The sequence below is a fragment of the Phyllostomus discolor genome, chromosome 7 (assembly GCF_004126475.2).
Source record: "Phyllostomus discolor isolate MPI-MPIP mPhyDis1 chromosome 7, mPhyDis1.pri.v3, whole genome shotgun sequence".
In the NCBI taxonomy this organism is placed as follows: Eukaryota; Metazoa; Chordata; class Mammalia; order Chiroptera; family Phyllostomidae; genus Phyllostomus; species Phyllostomus discolor.
This window is the reverse complement of record NC_040909.2, coordinates 55,193,794-55,212,109: the sequence shown is the minus strand read 5'-3', so window position 1 is coordinate 55,212,109 and position 18,316 is coordinate 55,193,794. Positions and strand designations below refer to the sequence as shown.

At 40.2% G+C, this 18,316-nt stretch overlaps 1 protein-coding gene across 3 annotated transcripts in view; it reads right to left on the bottom strand.

The window, feature by feature from the left end:
* PTPRG (protein tyrosine phosphatase receptor type G) overlaps positions 1–18,316 on the bottom strand; it is a 708,699-nt gene that overhangs the window by 143,013 nt on the left and 547,370 nt on the right. For all 3 annotated transcript variants that reach the window (XM_036031526.1, XM_028518657.2, XM_028518659.2), the window contains exon 6: positions 14,025–14,091. In XM_036031526.1, the coding sequence (XP_035887419.1) occupies positions 14,025–14,091 (67 nt within the window). The remainder of the gene's footprint in view (positions 1–14,024; positions 14,092–18,316) is intronic.

Below are 18,316 nucleotides of genomic sequence, written 5' to 3'. Positions count from 1 at the left end.
GGACTTCTCTAAGAAAAACATCAAAACTATGAACATTAAAATGACAACAAACTTACAACTATCAACAACTGAACCTAAAAAAAGACAAATGCAAACTAAGCAAACAACTAGAACAGGAACAGAATCATAGAAATGGGGATCACATGAAGGGTTATCAGTGGGAGGGGGAAGAGGGAGAATGGGGGAAAAGGTACAGAGAATAGTAAGTATAATTGATAGGTACAACATAGACAGGGGGAGGTTAAGCATAGTGTAGGAAATGAAAAAGCCAAAAAATTTATATGTACGACCTACAGGCATGCACTAAGAGGGTGAGACTGCTGGAGGGAATGGGGGTACCAGGTGGAGGGGAGAAAAGGGGAAAAATGGGACAATAGCATAATCAATAAAATATACATAATAAAAAATAAAAAACAAAAATAATTTATGCAGAAAAATACATGAGTTAACATTAGTTACAGGCTTAGGCATAGGATAAGCACATACAAGTGCTTGTTAAATGAATCTTATAAAAGGGCAGTTTGACTTCAAACCCATCCTGATCAGAGTCTTCTGTCTCCAACTTTTATCATAATTAGTAATTTGAATTGAAAACATTCCTATCCCAGCCACTTAACTAGTTGAGAAAAATATTTGAAACACTTTATTTAAACTACCACTCATTCCATTATACCATAATGAGCAGGTACTGTGCATTACTAGATAAAGGAATCGAAAAGAAATGAATCTCATATTCCGCTTTCAAGGATCCCAGTGCTATGCTCAGACAATATTATATTTTAATAATTAATTGTTCAAAGAGAAAGATGAGGAACAGGGATGCTAAATTCAAAGTTATTCAAATTGCAAAAATGAATAATGTATGACTTTTATATTAAATACACACTGTATTAAGTAGTCTACATTTCACCCAACTCTGTCTTTCATTTTTAAGCATTCTGAACGACAATATGAACAATCAGGGGAGGTTTATTTTAAAAAAGAAATACCTATTTGAATGCAAACAGAGTATATGTGAAGATAATTAAATTTTTCTTATCAATTAGAAAATTTTGTATGAGGGCTTTCAAGTCATGGTCAACCAGCTCGGCCCAGTCATCCTGGCAGTTTCCTTTCAATGTTAAATTATATCTGGCTCGGTTCGGTTCAATTTCTTACTTCTGATAGCAGTGCCAGGAGGCATTCTTTAATTAAAGAAAATTTTAAAGATTCAAACATGCATAATTGGATTAAAAATGTGATCATTAAAACATTAGATAATAATCATCTGACTGATTGTCTTTTTCCAGTGTGTTAATAACCTAATATTTTCATGCTTTAGCTATATAAGAAGAAAGCCCTTTGTAAGATATGATAAACAGTCAACGTACAGACAAGAGCTATGCATGCAGTAACCAAGAATTATGAAATTACCCTGAAAGCACACACACACAATGGAAGGTGCTTGGATAGAATGTGGTGGTTTTTAGGGGACAAACATCCATGCAACCCCCAAAATAAGGAATCAACCAATTTTATGGAAGTGTAGAAGATAAACTAACAGAAAGCCCAAGCTTCTATTTTTAGCCAATGATTGTTTAGTTTCTCAGGATTTCCCAAATCTTTTTAAGAAAAACCTATTAATTTTTCTTTAAATACTTAAAATTACTGGGGTAGCACTGGACTTCTGCTTTGTTACAGGGAGAGTAGGAAGGGAGTAACAGTCAAAAAAAGGCTGGGTATCAGGTCATTCTAAATGGGGAAAGAAGATTTATGACACCGCTCCTCATAAATCACCTGGCAGGGCTGGTTTAATGTAGATTCGGATCCAGTTAAGTCCGGGGAGAACACTGAGATTCTGCATTTGTAATAATGCTGACCACACTCAATTAGCTAGTTTCTAGGAGGACAGTACCAATGAGTTGCTACACCCTCTGCAGCCTCATCCACTGCTACTTTCTGACTCTTATTAGAGCCACCTGCTGTTCCAGATCACACCACCCTGGGGCCTTTGTGCTGGCTCCTCACTCTGCCTGGAACATTTCTTCACTGCTCTCTATTCATATCTGATTTTTTTTTTACCAAATGCCTTTCAGCTGCTAATGACTTAGTCATATTAGAACAACGTGTTTCTCAATGAGGTCTCCCCTGACTACTGTTTAGAAAATGGCAGTTTTAAGGGCAGGCTCATTAAGAAGGAATCACTTGATTAAAAACATGAAGGCGGAAGTGAAGCATGTGGCTACCCCAGGAAAACATTCCAGGCAGGCAGAAAAGCCAGTGTGCAATGGGATTCTGCCTGTTGTGTGGCTTTAATGAAATGTGCAAGAGGGAAAATAGAAGAAAAAGTTCAAGAGCCCAAAATATGAAAGGCTCTAGGAGGAAAAAATCAGCTGCATTAAGTACAGCTGGAATTTGGCAAAAACTGTAAGGCAGCCGAAACACTAGACGTGGAGCCAGCAGCTGTGGGTTAATTCTGGCCCAGCCACAAATGGACTCTGTGATCTGGGAGGAGCAATGGATCTGATTGGCTGGTGACAACACAGGAGCCAGAAATGGGAGGTCAGGATAGAAAGAAATCTTGAGGACCAGACCCAGGGATTTTAGGAGCCTGGTATCTAAAACACATCAGGGAGGTCAGAAAGCATTAGATGATAATTAAGACACTGGTGAGGCCTCCTAGAGGGAGCCAAGGAATTAATTTTATGATTTAAATACAAGCAATGCTACTAATTGTATATAACAGGGTGCTATCAGGCATGTTATCTGTCATCCATAAGGATGATGAAATCGGGAAGACAGCACATTGAAAATGGGGCCGGCCTCTTCTCAAGGTGTAGCTACCTACAAGGGGCTTCATGAGAGATGACTTTAAGGACTAGATTGACATCATGAGGAGATCCTAGGGAAGTCACCCAAGAACCAGAGAGAACTGTGGGGCTCCAAAAGTCTCAAAGGACTCCAGTTCCAGTTCATTTTACAAAAGAGGAAAATGAGGTCCAGAGGGAAAGTGACTGCACCAAGATTACACAGTGAGGTTGGCAGAGAATCTGAGTCTCCAGATGCAGAAACACTCTCCACCAGTGGGCAGAGATTAAATGCACAATCCTATGCCTTTCCTACAAGTACAGTCCAGAGAAAACCCTAGAGGTTCATATAAGGCATGAATAACTAGTATTATTACAGGGCCTGAGAAGGATTGGCTTGAGATGGTGAAGGTCCACCTGATTAATCAGATCCCTATAGTCAAGCACCCACAGAGGGGCTCCAAGGTCATGAAACAGTTTAAAGATATCTAACCTCCTTGAGTTTATCTGTGGCTTCAGTTGGTGAAATTTGGCATTTTGATGTAACAGTTGATGTGTGAATGAAACATATGTTGACATTTATATTTCCAAAAAGAAATTATACGAAGAATAGAGTATTATCAACAATTAAGGAAAGGAACATGACATTTAAATGATACAGAGTTACACAGTGACAAAAACCCAGTGTTATCCCTGAACAATTCCATTGCTTGCCTCTCTCCCCTACATAGATCTGGTGTCCATAGCTGATGGTGTGTACATTCTTTTAGTTTTCTTTTGATGCTTAGTCAATGACCTAATTCACAGAAGGGAAACTGAGGCACATAAAAGTTAAGTGACTTTAAAAATAATCAGGAAGTTAGTCAATGCTAGAAACAGAAGCTGACCCAGCAAAGCAGGGAAGAGAATGCATTTTCGAGTCCAGTAACACTGGGCTCAAATCATCACTTTGCTGAATGAGCTGGGATGAATTAGCTAGTTTCTCTGAACCTCAATTTTCCCATCTTTCTAATGGGATTAAAAATTCCTATCTCACTGGGAAGCTCCTGGTTATGTAAAATTATTGAACAACAATTGGGGAAAAAAAAAAAGGAAAGACCAGGCATACAGTCAGGGGTTAACAGAAGAGAGGCTGCTGCTTCTTCCTTTCATCCAATTTCTGGTTCGTTACCCATTACCCTTTCCCCTGACCTCACAGGCCCCCCTTCACCAAACCCCAAATCACCTTTTTTATCATCTTCATCATTTCATTTTATTTTTGTATGACCCAACTAAGTCAAGCAGCACACATTCTTTTTCAATAGCCAGGTGGTGAGGGAGGCAGAACTCAGAGCTTCAGAGTCATTTGCTTGTCTAACAATAACAATGCCAGTGGCGGTGGGAGCGCTGATGTGCGCCAGGTACAAGTATTTACAGTAAGGCACTGATTCCTCAGGATGAACCAGTAAGATTGGTATTATTATTATTATTATTATTATTATTTCATTATACAATTCAGAAAACTGAGCCACAAAGAGCTTAGGTGATTTGAGCAGATTTCACAAGTAGTGAACAGCAGAACTGGTATTCAAATCCAGAGCCTGTGCTTACAACACCGCCTCTCCTATACCACAGACACATACGTGTAGCAGGGTAAGAAAACCACATAAGTAGCCTCAAGTGCTTAAGCAAGCACTCTTGCAATACGTAACTCGAGACATATTTTTACACTCTCGTTGCTCTCCATATCCCATTGAAATAACCAGGAAAAGGACGTTTCCCTGGGCTCTTGTCGCTTTGTTCAAATGACAAAATATTGACAGAGAGGGCTGGCCAAAGGAGAATTGGCTTCAAATTCATATTTAACCCAGAAGGAATCATGTTTGAAGTCTTCTTCTGCCTTAACACTACTGTTAACAACATTATTAATGATACAATAGAAGCCACACAGCATCCCATTTCCTGGCTCTAGCTAAGAAAAGAAATGGAAATAGCTAACATCTGTGGTAGAGGTTCTGACACACCAAAACCCAGGAAGCTGTGGAAGTGGCCTAAGAGCTCCTGTTTCTATAAGATTTTGAGATCAAAAGTGTTCAGATAAGCATCTGCCCTTCCTGGATCCATAAACAGACACGAGTCAAGACCAAGGTGCTGCATATTTTTAGCACACTTCAGAAAAGTTCCATATAATTAAATGATGAAAACATAAACTTCACATGGGAAATTCTGTCGTGTATTAAGACGTTCAAAATTACCAGTGGGCTGTAGATAATATAGCACTAGCTTTCTCATTCGAAAGGGAGATAATAATTTGAACAATTTCTTTTTTTAAGGTAAACACTTAAACAGAACCCTCTTTAATTCAGTTGAAATACATTTTGATTACATGGTGATTTGGGCAAAATCAGGTCCACATCCATAAAACTATCAAATGGTACGTAAGGACCTGAGTTGGGTGTTTACATCATCCCCAAACAGACAAGCCACTAGGTGAAGAAAATGGGATTAGTAGAGCTACTATATAGACAAGGGAGGGTCGACAAGCGTTTTGTGTGAGGCGACAGAGTAAATATTTAAGGCTTTGTAGGCCAGATAGTGTCAGTTTCACAACTATTCTATCCTTGTCGTGTGAGGAAAGCAGTCATAGACAATATGTAAACAAATGAGTGTGGTTGTGTTCCAATAAAACTCTATTTAAAACAATAGACTGCAGGCCAGATTTGGGCCAAATTCTGTGGGCCAAATGACCTATGATTTACAAGACATTGAACACATGGCAGACACCCTTTCTGTAGGTACTTCCCTTATCTTAAAGCAGTTAGCTTTAATGCCCTGGAGGCAGGCCTTTCATTAGCCCCAAGGTGGAAGGAACCACAGGGACAGCAGTACAGCAATTTGTACAGGATCACACAGCTCCCAAGTTTGACAGTCAGAATTCAAACCCAAGACAGAATGAACTTGGACGAACTGTTCCAGATTCCTTGTTCAATGGTGTTAACAAAAATCCATTTCTTCAAGAGTACTCCATAATGCAGACTTTACAAAAACTCATTCCAAAATTTCAACTGCTTATTCACACACACCTGAGATTCCTTTGCAGACAAATAATATTAAGTCTTTTTGACCTTCAGCACCAAGAATGCCAAGGCCAAAAACATTTTCTTATGAGATTAAAATTTTCATAAAGGGAAGGGAAATCTTGTCTATCAGCTTACCCTCAAAACCTTGACTAGCCCTTATTAGGCACTGGATGGTGGGAAGGATGAACAGAAGCTATGATTGTATGAGCTTAAAGTTCACATACACAAAATAGGCAAGAACCCCTCAAACATCTTAACTCATCTCTGCTTTATGTTCTTGATTTCGAACTATGCTATTTCTGCCTAGTAATTTATTTTTTTCCAGAAATCCCTTGTGCTAGGATTTGTTCTCTTTTTCCAAAGTCCATACAATTTTTTTTTTTGTAAACTTTAGTAATTTAGCCTCAGACAGAAAGTTTATGCCAAGATGTTCAATCCCAGATATAATCGCAACAGGCTGGAATAACTAACAAAACATGGTCTACACATTTCTTCACTTGCCTCCTTAACAATCTATATGTTAACCTCAAGGAAGACAGAAAGATGTGGGTGGTGATTCTGGCAGAGAACAGAAAGGGAGGTGGTCTGGGAATAATGAGGGCTAGTCTGAAATCTCAAAGACCTTGGTTCAAGTCCCTTAGCCACTGCTTGCTTTACTTGCCAGTCTGCATAATGGGGGCCATGATAGCTGTACCTTAGAGGGTTTCTGGGGGATTCAGTGATGCCTGTTGGGCTAATTAGACCCTTCAGAGCCAGCATGCGTCAGCACAGCAGCCGCAAAGGGCCTGTTTTTAGTCCTGTCCCCTGACAACCTACCCCCTCAATTCCTGATTTCCTTTTTTTAAACTCTGAAAGGAGGTATTGGCTTCCCAATTCATTGCTTAATGATACAATCCCAAGGCAGCCACAGTCTTTTCTCTGGCCTGCCAGGGCTACTTACGGTGAAAGTTTATTAGAAAGTGCTGCCACTCCCTCCCTGCTTGTCGTTAGGCCAGTGGCCACTTGATGTGTCCCAGAGGACAGCAGTGCCTGAACTTCCTACTTTTTAACGCTAATCATTGTCTTCTTTGATTGTGAAATTCAATACACATGCAGAAAGGTGCACAGAATATCAATGTGCTGTTGACAAATAATCAAGAGGACCCTGATATGACCACCACTCAGAACAACAGGAACACTTAGCATCCTCCCTGGGCCTGGCCAGACCCTCTCACTTTCCCTTCCTGCCCAAAGAGTAAGGACCAGACTCTTCTGTAAGAATGATCAGTAATTTGCATTTCTTTTAGTTTACCACCTATATATACACCCCTAATAACATGTTTGGGTTTCTCATTTTTTGAACTTCAGGTTGCAGAATACTCTATATATTCTTCAGCCTTTTACTTCATTTCACAATTCTTTCATGCTGTGAAAAGCAATTGAGTGAAATGTTTTATTGTATGACTTCACTGTGCTGTATTTATCCAGCTTGCTAACAATAGCCATTTGGGGAATTTCTAGGTTTGAGCAGTTAGAAAGAAAAACACCACAAATATTGTCTTACACTTCCCATGGCACACTTACATCTGAGTTTCTCTAAAGGACACACACTAGAGGACCCGCTACCTAAGCATGTGTCCTAAATGAGAATTGAACCCACAATCTTTTGGCTTTGGAACAACACTCCAATCAACTAAGCCACCCCAGCCATGGCTCGTCAGGATTTTTAATAGTGAACTACCTGGTTAGTGCTTCTGGATTATTTTTGAGCTTTGTGCATATAATATCTTTGAGAAATTAATATATAATATTAATTATATTATATATTACATATTGGGCTATTCTTTAATTCACCAATACTCAAATGCACAACTCGAAGGGGATATTTTATATTATATTGTTATATTATACTTCCAGATCAAGATATATACTATTTTATCACCAAAGAAAATTCTCTCATATCCCTTTCCCATTCAGTATACCCCTCCTCCCTGGCTGGTATGGTTCTGTGGATTGAGTGCTGGCCTGCGAACGAAAGGATTGCCAGTTTGATTCCCAACCAGGGCACATGCCAGGGTTGTGGGCCAGGTCCCCAGTATGGGGGTTGCGAGAGGCAACTGCACAACCGTGTTTCTTCCCCTCTCTCTCCCCCTCGCCCCCTCTATAAAAATAAACAAATAAAACCTTAAAAAAATACCCCTCCACCTCACTTTCTGACTTTTGTCATCATGGATTAGTTTTGCCTGTTCTTCAACTTTACATAAACAGAACATGCAGTATATGTTCTTTTGTGTTTGTATAAATCAAATAGTTCACTATTTTTAATTGCTGGGTAATCATATTCCCTGGTATGAATATATTACAACCTGTATATCCAGGCTCCTACTGGTGGACATTTGGGCTATTTTCATTTTGGGATTGTTATGAACAAAGCTCCTGTGTACAAGTCTTTTGTGGATATTTTCCCTGGGTATTTACCTATATGTGGAATTGGTAGCTCAGAGGGCATGACAGAAGAAATGGCCACATGGCCTTTGAAACCGGCACCATCTGCATCTTCCCAGCAGTTACGATGGAGTGAGTGCTGGGAGCACCACAACCTGGGGCTGGTTTCTGTGTACTGTGGCCAGAGATGCCAGGGCAGTTGTTAAGGTAAAGGCCACCCACTGCTTTAGAAGGATTTCAGATTGCTTCAGGCCCAGAGACTTTTTCAGGTTACTCTTGATTACATAAACCTCCATTCTAGCAGGTGGGCAAACGAGGCGGCACCAGTTCTGAGCACCATGTGAAAACAACACCTGGCTGGGTAGTCACTGGCCAAATTTATTCCATTTCTTCCCTTCCTGCTAGATGCCTGGATTGACTCTAGCTGCTCTATGACTTTTGTCCATAGATTTGGGGAGCTGATGATGAGTACTCCAGGGAAGGAGAGAGAAGTTGTGGAACTACAGAAGTGAGCCCAGTGAATAAACTAGTCAGTTAGGGAAGCTACTCCGCAAGGAAATTTCTGATCTTGTCACAGCCCCAACTTCCACTGAGACAACAAAGGCTTCCAAGAGCCTCATTTGGTAACATTCACAGAAGGGTGTTCTCAGGTGATAATTTATTTGTACTTTCACTGATAGCTTTCTTGTAAAAGCCTGGGGAGGAAGGACAGGAAGACAAGTCATCTGAGTCATCTCACTCTGACTGGTGTCTGAGGCAATTTCTAACTGCCCCCACTGACCCACACATATTTTCTCTGAAGGAGAAACCTTACTCACCAAAGTGGTACATTTGGGAAGAGAGAAGTGACAGCAGGGAGGAGAGAGGAACAGAGGGACAGGTAGTCAAAGCTCAACAACCATACAGTCACTGCCAGCAAGTTTCCTCTCAAAAATAAAAAACTGGTCTTCTTAGACAACTAACATGAGGGAGTAGTTAGTAAGTATTGCAATTGCAATGCCTTTTGACGGTATTCTAGAATATGCACACAAACAGCCTGCTGGGTTTTCTTTGGGTGAACACTATGAAAGAGAAGAAAAGTAGGTAATTCAAAAAAATAGAAAGAACAAAGGAAGTAATTTTTAATTGACATTGGGTATAATGTGCATTTCTTAGTATTGGTCAGTTGAGTAAAACTACTTATAAGAGAAGGCCCCATTTCACATGCAAGTCTGTAGATGTAGACTATGGACAAAAGTAAAATGGACCCACAAGAATCAGAACTAGAGCTCTGGCTGCGTGGCTCAGTTCGTTGGTGTGTTGTCCTCTGCACCAAAAGGCTGTGGGTTCAATCCCCAGTCAGGGTGTGTACAAGAAGCAACAAATTGATGCTTCTATTTCTTCTGTCCTCTCTCTAAAATCAATAGAAATATATCCTCTGGTAGGGATTAAAAAATTTAGAACTAGACTAAGTTTTTCGGGACCAGTATTTTTATGAGGCGTGGCTACTCACAAGGGCTCATTCTTGTACATAAAAAGCACTGTAAATGACTCAGTCAATGCAGTGAACAGGATTCACAATTCTCCTTAAGTCTGTCCTCTCCAGTGGATGCTGGTAGTAAACGAAATACCTTACTAGATACTTTTAAGTACTTCCTTCTATTGTTCAAAGGATAGACAGGACCAGAATCCATGGCAAGTCACCTCTCTCCATTCTATTTATATTTTTTCATGGCTCTATAAGTTTGTAAAAATCACAATTTACATAGTGAAACAGACATGTAAGAGCGGCATTCTATTTTGCCAAGAGGTTTCTAGGTATTTCTCCCTAGCACTAGAGAAGCAATACTGCTGAGCTCAGAGCCTCATCTCTCACCAGCAGACACTTCATCTGTGTAGGTCCTGCTTGAAATTCTGTGCTCCCTTCTCTGACTGGACAGTCTGTATGCAGCCTTTACATTTTAATGGTCACTTTTTCTGAGATGCAGTCTCTAAGCACTAAGTCTGAGTTCAGTGTGCCACTCCCCATTCTTTAATGTAATCACATGCTTAGCCATATGTCTCTCCCAAGAGTCCATAAACTCAGTGAGGGCGGGTTCCTGTCTGCTGTGCCCTTGATGCCTCGCTTCATGGTATATACACTTAGATTAAGTACTTAATAGACAAGCACAAAAGGAGCCAGCAATGATGTATGAACCTCTGAGCATTTTAAAAACCAAAGGACCAAAATGTCTAAGCAATATGAACCTCTGTGCCAGTCATGGAAATGCACCCCTAAAATCTTCCTTCCAGAGACAAACTGCCATAAGGAGCCTTGTTAGCTGACAGCTTGCAGTTGCCACCGGGGTCCACCATTGTGTTCACACAGGTGCCATGCTTACTGGGTGCTCAGCCAATAACTAAACGTGCTGGAGGAACCAGGGCTGGGCCACCCCTGCCCAGCCTGGAACTCTTCTCATAGGCAGTCTTGGCTCTGCAGGTCTCTGATGGCCTGGCCAGGACTCTCTTAAAGCTGCCTTCAGCCATCCTCCTGGCTCCCCTGTCCTCTCTCAGAGGTGTCACCCTACTTCTCACCCTACCTGCTCCTGCTTCCTCTCTTCTTCTTCCTTTGCAAGAAGCCCCTCCCTGCCAAAAAACTCACGTGCACTTAAAATTTCATCACGGTGTCTGCTTCATAGAGAACCCTAGTGATCATATGCCAAGCATGGTTGGCTAGTGAGACCAGATTACTCATTCCCTTTCCAGGTGAAGGAACATGTAAGATTCTTCCTATTAAAAAAGCATTCACTTAATGAGAAATTAAGATATGACTCCCAGAGCTGAAGAAATAAAAGCCAATTCTGCACTACAACAAAAATCATATTGATTTTTTTTCTCTTTACACATCTCTGCCATCATTTCCAAGCCTGAGATTCTGTGAAGAGCATGATTATTTATGTCCCATCAAATTAAGAGATCATTCAAATCCTTCACAGGGCCTCCTCCTGAAAATGCTTCTAGTTCCAACAACAAAAACATTCTTATTTAGCTATTTCAATATGTCCATTGTCCTTTCCAAGAATTATAAAGTGATAAGGGTTATCTAAGTGGAAGTCAGCAGCAGCCTGAGGACTCAGAGAAAATTTGTTTCCAAGACATCCTCCTGTTCCTTTCCCCTCCCAATCGAAGCAGAGCCTGAAGCCCCGTGGGGTTTCCTCCCCATCTTGCAGTTTTTCCATTTTGATATTTTCACTTATTTCTATGCTTGCTTGATTCACTTATTTGGTTAATATTTATTAAGCATCTACAATTCACTGCACACTGATGTGTTCTCACCCTCAGAAAGCTTATACTTTAGTAGGTAATGTATGAGTGAAAAAGCAAACAAGGTCATTTCAGGTACTTTTAAGTGTTTCAAAGAAAAAAACCTAGGATGATGTGACAGGGAGCGGGAAGAGAGTCAGTAATTTCATAAAATGATTGAGAGAGTGAGCTCTGAACTGAGAACTGGAACAGTAAAAGGGCAATAACCTTGCTATGAGCTAAGGGTCTTGAGGAACCTTCCTGACAGCAGGAACAGAAACAGCAAATGCAAAGGCTGGAAGGGGTACACTTGGGCAGGCTGGAAAAAGAGGGAGGCGGCATTCCACTTCCCCTCCAGGTGCCCCAGACCTGGCCTGCGTTAATCCTAACCAATGTGCCAACCTTGTGAGCTCACAGAGTTGAGAGGCAACAGTTTTGCTAAAAAAGTTGGTGAACTGATTTTGCAGGTTTTCTTTGATCTCTCAATTAGAGGTAGAGTAGAACAGCAGCCCAGGCATCTGTTCCTCTCCCAGTGCCAGGTAACATCCTCCTACATATTACAGCCTCTTAGAGGTAATCGTGGATAAAGAGGAAAGATACCATGATTATGTTGGTTCACAGCTTGTGAAATGAGTGATGACTATGAGTGAGGTTTGCTTAAGGAGCTGAAATTACATTTGGCCCTTCGCAGGAGTTTTCTGCAATTTGGAGATCTGAGAGTTAAAGGAAGCCTACCGCATGACTTTAACATATGGAATCTCCTTCAATTATCATTGTGGAAATAAGAATACTCAGATTTACTCAAATGCCACAGCTGGTGGAGAGTTTCCTCCCTGGTTGAAAAATAGGTACCTGTTTTGAAGTTTCTACAACTCTTTACAGCGTGTTTATTTTAAAACAGAAAAACTAGTCTGGAGGAAGAAAGATCTATCCATCATTTACTACATTTCAAACTCCAAAACTCATCATCTACACTAGGGACCAGAATTTCAAGAAGGAGTTTGATCAACTGAACATTCGAAGGGATCAGAGCTCAGAATACACATCATGTTGCCCCCAATACCAGCTTTCTTTGCACTTCTAAAGCTGCCCAAAGTACAGGGCAAATTTCCAGCCTCCCAAACTCCATTCTTGCTACCAACATCAAAACACAAATGTGTAGACAGATGCAGTTATGACAAAGGTGTCTTGTTCACTAGGGGACCTGAAATATGACCTACTTCCCAGGTCGGTGAGGTTTGCTTCAGGCACAAACCAAAATTGGGAAGAAGCAACGAAAACTTCCTACAATAATAACCTCTGTGGCAGGGGTCTCAAACTCATTTTCACCGGAGGCCACATCAGCCTTGTGGATGCCTTAGAAGGGCTGAAATAATTTTAGGACTGTATAAATGTAAGTACTCCTTAACTGTTAAGGAGCTGAAATTACATTTGGCCCTTTGAAGGCAACTGTGAGGCTGATGTGGCCCCCGGTGAAAATGAGTTTGAGACCCCTGCTCTACGGGGGTGTCTTCAGTTACCCTCTTTCACTACTGTAACTAGGTTTACTATTATCACCTGCTGCATGATATATAGGAGCAGAATAATTAACCCGAAATTCCACTTGATTCAACCAAACACAGACAACTGGTTTTAATTTCCCTTAAAAAAAAGGAGGGGGTGTTTTGTAAGTTCTGCAGAGTTGGCTAATGTCTAAAGACAATTCTTCCAGAAAGGTATAAAGACGTTTAATCACAGCTGTGGAGATAAAGGGGAGATTTATTACAATTACTAATGCCATTTCTGTCAATGTCTTTGAAATTCTAAGTAGATTATTAAACCTTTTCAAATCATTACATTACATCTAGACTCCACCCCTCCCTGTGACAATTTTGAAATTAGAGGATCCTGATGTCACAGGTAATGATATATTACCAATAATAAAGTTGCAAGGAAATTTCTACAATAAAAACCAGTTGGGAACGACAGAACCCATTTATCTTACTTCCTCTCCCAGTTTTATGCCTAAGGATAAGATGTTTGCGGCACAGAACAATGTCCGAGCCTTTTCCACTCTCGGAGCAGGTGATGCTTGCTCACATGCGGCAAAGTTTAATGACTAATCACGGCTACTTAATTTTTTCCCTCAATCTGAGAGGCATATCAAGAAATTTATAAATTAGAAGATACTTGAAAAAATATTTTTGAAGAGATATGAGACAAGTGGCAGGTTCAATGCTTATGAATGGTACATCTTAGGGCATTTTGATTTATGACATAGGCATTCAAAGTGATACCTGAAAAGAAATAAATTGCTTACAGTTAACCTAGATCCATTTGTAGGTAATAAATGGGCGTGCTCTTACCCATCAAATAATGGCTCTCATGCCCTTCAACCATCAGTGGATGAGGAATGAGTGTTACCCTATGTCCTCTGCAAGATAACCCCATTTCTTTAAGTAGGGATCTTAGCCCTTCACCTCCCAGCAAAAAGAAGTGTACGTGGTTTACTTACCATGATGTACGACGCCCTTCAACCCATGGATAATAGGATCCAGTGCAGAATTGTCCCTTGGACTGACCTACATGTAAAGGAAATATGATTGGTTAAATCTATGCTGGCATCAGACACAACAGTCTCAGTTTAATCTTCTAAAGAGAAGGAGGGAAAAATAGATGTTATCTAGCAAGCTGCTTAGGTCTCACATATACCATGACTCTCACGAAACATAGATTTATCACATAATAAAATCAAGTGAGGAAGTCTAAATCAAAAGAAAGAAAATTCTCAGAATATATGAGAACAGGAGAGAAATACCACAGTCCTAGCAAAATTTTAAAAACAATTGGTAAGACATTCTCCTCTTGCTTTGTTTTATTTAAAGTAGATAGACCCTGATCAGCTAAAGTCATTGAAAGGCACCAAAGAGCAATCCATCCTTGACTGAATATTTCAACCCCTTATTGTGATTGTGTTTATTTCTCTTCTTTGTTTTAGAAAAGGATCTGTTCCTTGCCAGTGTACTCTCCTTCTAAGGACCCTGGTCTCCTGTGTCTCATAACATACTACAAGGGGCATTTCTAAGAGTCACTCAAAGCAAGAGAGATGAGAAAAGAAGAGAAAAGAGTTTAAAGAGAAGGTGTCTCCCACCCGCATTTCCTTCTGGGGTTTTTAATACCCCTATAAGTGAAGCCTCTTTGATCCTGACCCTCATCCATTCTTTCCCTCAACTTTCTGATAGTATTCAGCCTAAAGCCTTATTCTTGACTATTCTAGAAAATTAACATTACACCAGTATATTATAATTTTGGTTTTTAAGTATTTTCTTATAGATACATATTGAAGTATTTATAAACGAAATGACATGATGACTGGAATTGTTTCAAAATAATGCATGAGTGAATGGCAGGGGAAGTGAGCAGTATATAGATACTAAAAGGCTGCCCATTAACAATCATTTGTGACTTTGGATGATGAGTACTGCATGAATCATGACACAATTTTCTCTACTTTTGTGTGTGTTTAACTTTTCCCAAAGAAAGAGTTTTTCAGTATCTGCAGCTGTGTCAGCATAGCTTTTGAATTGTTTTCCAGGGACGGTATTTACTTGTAATCCATTTTTAACATAATAAAGTTTAGATATCAATGAATCTTTCAGTGTTATGTTTCCTAGTCATGCAGGGGAACAGGGCCATCACTGGTTAAATTTTAAGGTAACTTAAAACTTTCCACTCTCCTTCCCTGCTTATAGTCCCCCTGTTGGGTTGCTGTTCCCAGTTTGCCCTTTGATAATAACCTGTACCTCACACATTTCTTACTCTCTTCTGTCTCAGCATTTCCAGGTTAGAGCAGTGGTTTTCAACTGAAGCAAATTTTACCTGTCTACCACTCCCTACTCCTTCAGGGGACATTTGGCCGTGTCCACAGACACTGTTTGTTGTCACAAGTACAGGTGGGTGGTGGAGGAGGAGCTACTAGTATCAAGTAGGTACAGGTGGGGTGTTGCTAAACACTCATAATGATGAGAATAGACTCTTCCACCCCTAGTAAAGGATTATCTGGTTTGAGATAAAGTTGCAAAAGTTGAGGTGGTGGAACTCGGTTAGATGTCCTATGAGTTAACAGTGATTACATATTAATGTCTGTAACTTTGAGTGATAACTAAATTCAAACACTGGTGTCATTATGTATGGTGTCATGTTTATAGACTAATAAAATGATGTGGGATTTGGTCCTGCATAGTAAACACTATGTATATGGAGGGGGGGAATCAGTGGTTAGGAACCCAGTGTATCAGATTACAAAAGTTAAATTCTAGGAGTTGGCATGAGTGTACTTCCAAATTGCTGAACAGGAAGCTCAAGCCAGAGGTTTAACATACTTAGTGAAGCACAAAATATTCTTCAATGACAAAAACCCACAGAATATGCCAAAATGAAAAAAAAAAAATTGTGCCATAGCAAATAGTTGATTGAAATTTTAAAACATGATAAAAAATGGAATCACACCTTAGGAAGCGACAGAGTCTACCAGTAAACAAGCCACATTTCAAAAGTGGTAGAAGAAAATAAAAGCCTAGAGAAATACCCCACATCACACTGAAGTTACAGATAAAAAGATGGACTCCCCTTTCCAGATTGAGTCTGGAAGAGATGTTAATGTCAGTTCAACTACTTGTACTTACTCTAATATTTGTGGGAAATGACAAAATGGTCACAAACTCCTGCTGTTCCTGTCACATGCACCTTTGCTCTTTAACTTTGCTACTCCTCCCATTAATGGTGTTTATTGACTTCTCCACTTTTTGCAACTGGGCTTGACTATGTGGCTTGTTTCGGCCAATGTGACATTAGCAAACATGATGTAGGAAGTGGTTTATGTGGGACTTCAGTGCAGTATCCTCTTGTTACTCTCTGAAATCCTGAGATGACCAGGTGACCCAACCCAGGCTGGCCTACTAGAGGATGAAAGATCACAGGGAGCTGACAAAGGCCTTGTCAGCTAACATTATTTTAGATGCCCTCCCCTCACCCCACCTGCCAACCACCAGACAGGAGAGTGAGTTCATTCGAGACCACACAGCCTCAGAAGAACCTGCAGTCTGCAGAGACCAGCCAAGCTAGCCCCAACAGGAAGACCCAACCAGCCAACCTATGGAATCATAAAGTAATTAAATAATTATTGTTTTAACTAATTAGGATCATTTGTTACAGAGCAAAAGTTAGAGTTTCTATGAGTGCGTAGAGATGGAGGATAAGGGACAGGCTAAGGTATAAATAATTTTCTTAACCAATACACCTTGGTCTGTCCTAAACATTTCTCAGTGAGATTTCATGTCATAAGACACAGCATTTGCTCTCAGCCTGGTAACTCATGTGCTTACCTTCCTCTACCATGGGAACATTTCACAGATACTCTGACTTTCAATCCCATCTACAGGGAACTATTCTGTATTCATGGGAACCTTTAAATGCAGTACTCTTATTTGAAAAAGTGAAAGCTCAAAAACAAGTGTTCCTAATCTTCCATGACTACACCTACCAATAACATCTGTAGCCCGTGGAAGAGGAAAATAACCAGACAATCTAACCCAAGTTTAATTTCTGGTTGGTCACTGCTGACTACAGTATCTCTATGTCTGATTACCCAGGCCTAGTCTCATTCAAACTCAAGGGCCGGACACCAGATTTAAACTAAGCTCATAAATGGAAAGCCTTTCTGCAATGCGGGTTTATATACCTGAGGCTTAGAAAATGGGTGAAGAGAAAGGGGGAGATAAATGGAGGTTATTGGCTGGTCAAAGTAACTTCATAATGATACTAAGCCCATTCTCTAGTTGGCCTTTTGGTTCCAAAACTCAGGGTGGAAATCTAATCAGCATGCTAAAAAGGTTTATTCCAGTAATGCACAACCTTAACTGAAGTAACACCTTTCAATCACTGTTTCAATTAATTTGCAATTTAAAAAAATTCATGGACATAAGCTAAGCAATATGGGCAGCTTTAAAATATGCCTGCAATAAAGGATAAACCCATGTGTACAAATTCTGGGCTCTGTCCAGGGTAGAAGAGGCCAAGCGATAGAGGAAAAAAATGGAATTCCAAGTCAGAGACGAACGAACCTGATAGCTTCAGTGTCCTCATCTGGGAAATGGGGATAAATCTCCTAAAGCTGCCATGAGCTTACATGTGTAAAGCTTGCAGTATATTGCTGAGTACAAATGCAACACTCAATGGGGTGGATGTGACTGGGAAACAACTTGATCTGAACACTGAAACTCAAATCAATGTCAAACAACAGCAATTTTATCTTGAATTTCTCAATGTGCTTAGCTCTAAAGGTAATACCTACTTGAGTTCAAATTTCAAAAAATCCAAATTTGTGTTTGATTTGATATCCGCTCAATTTCAAAACATGCTGCTTCTTTTAAAGCCACATGATGAGTGTTCCTGGCTCTTGAAATTTGCTTCCTTCCACTTTAAGATCAAAGGAGTTATGCAGCAATACCAAGAAGGCAGCAGTTGCACAAATGAGCTTTAAATGGATGAGAAGAAATGGGCACCCTCTTTGCCTTCAGTCTGTGCTCTTGTTGCAACACTTAGCATCAGATACTTCCATTTTGGAGCATCTTTCATGGCATGGAGTCATCTTCAAAAAGGATGGTATACAAATGCAACATAGGACTCTGAGTTAAAGCTGTTAAGTGTCTTCAGATATAATCAAAACAAACACAGATGTCAGCAAACAGGTAACCACGATATGCAGGTTTGGTCAAAAGACCAAACTTATATAAGTGCTGATGAAAT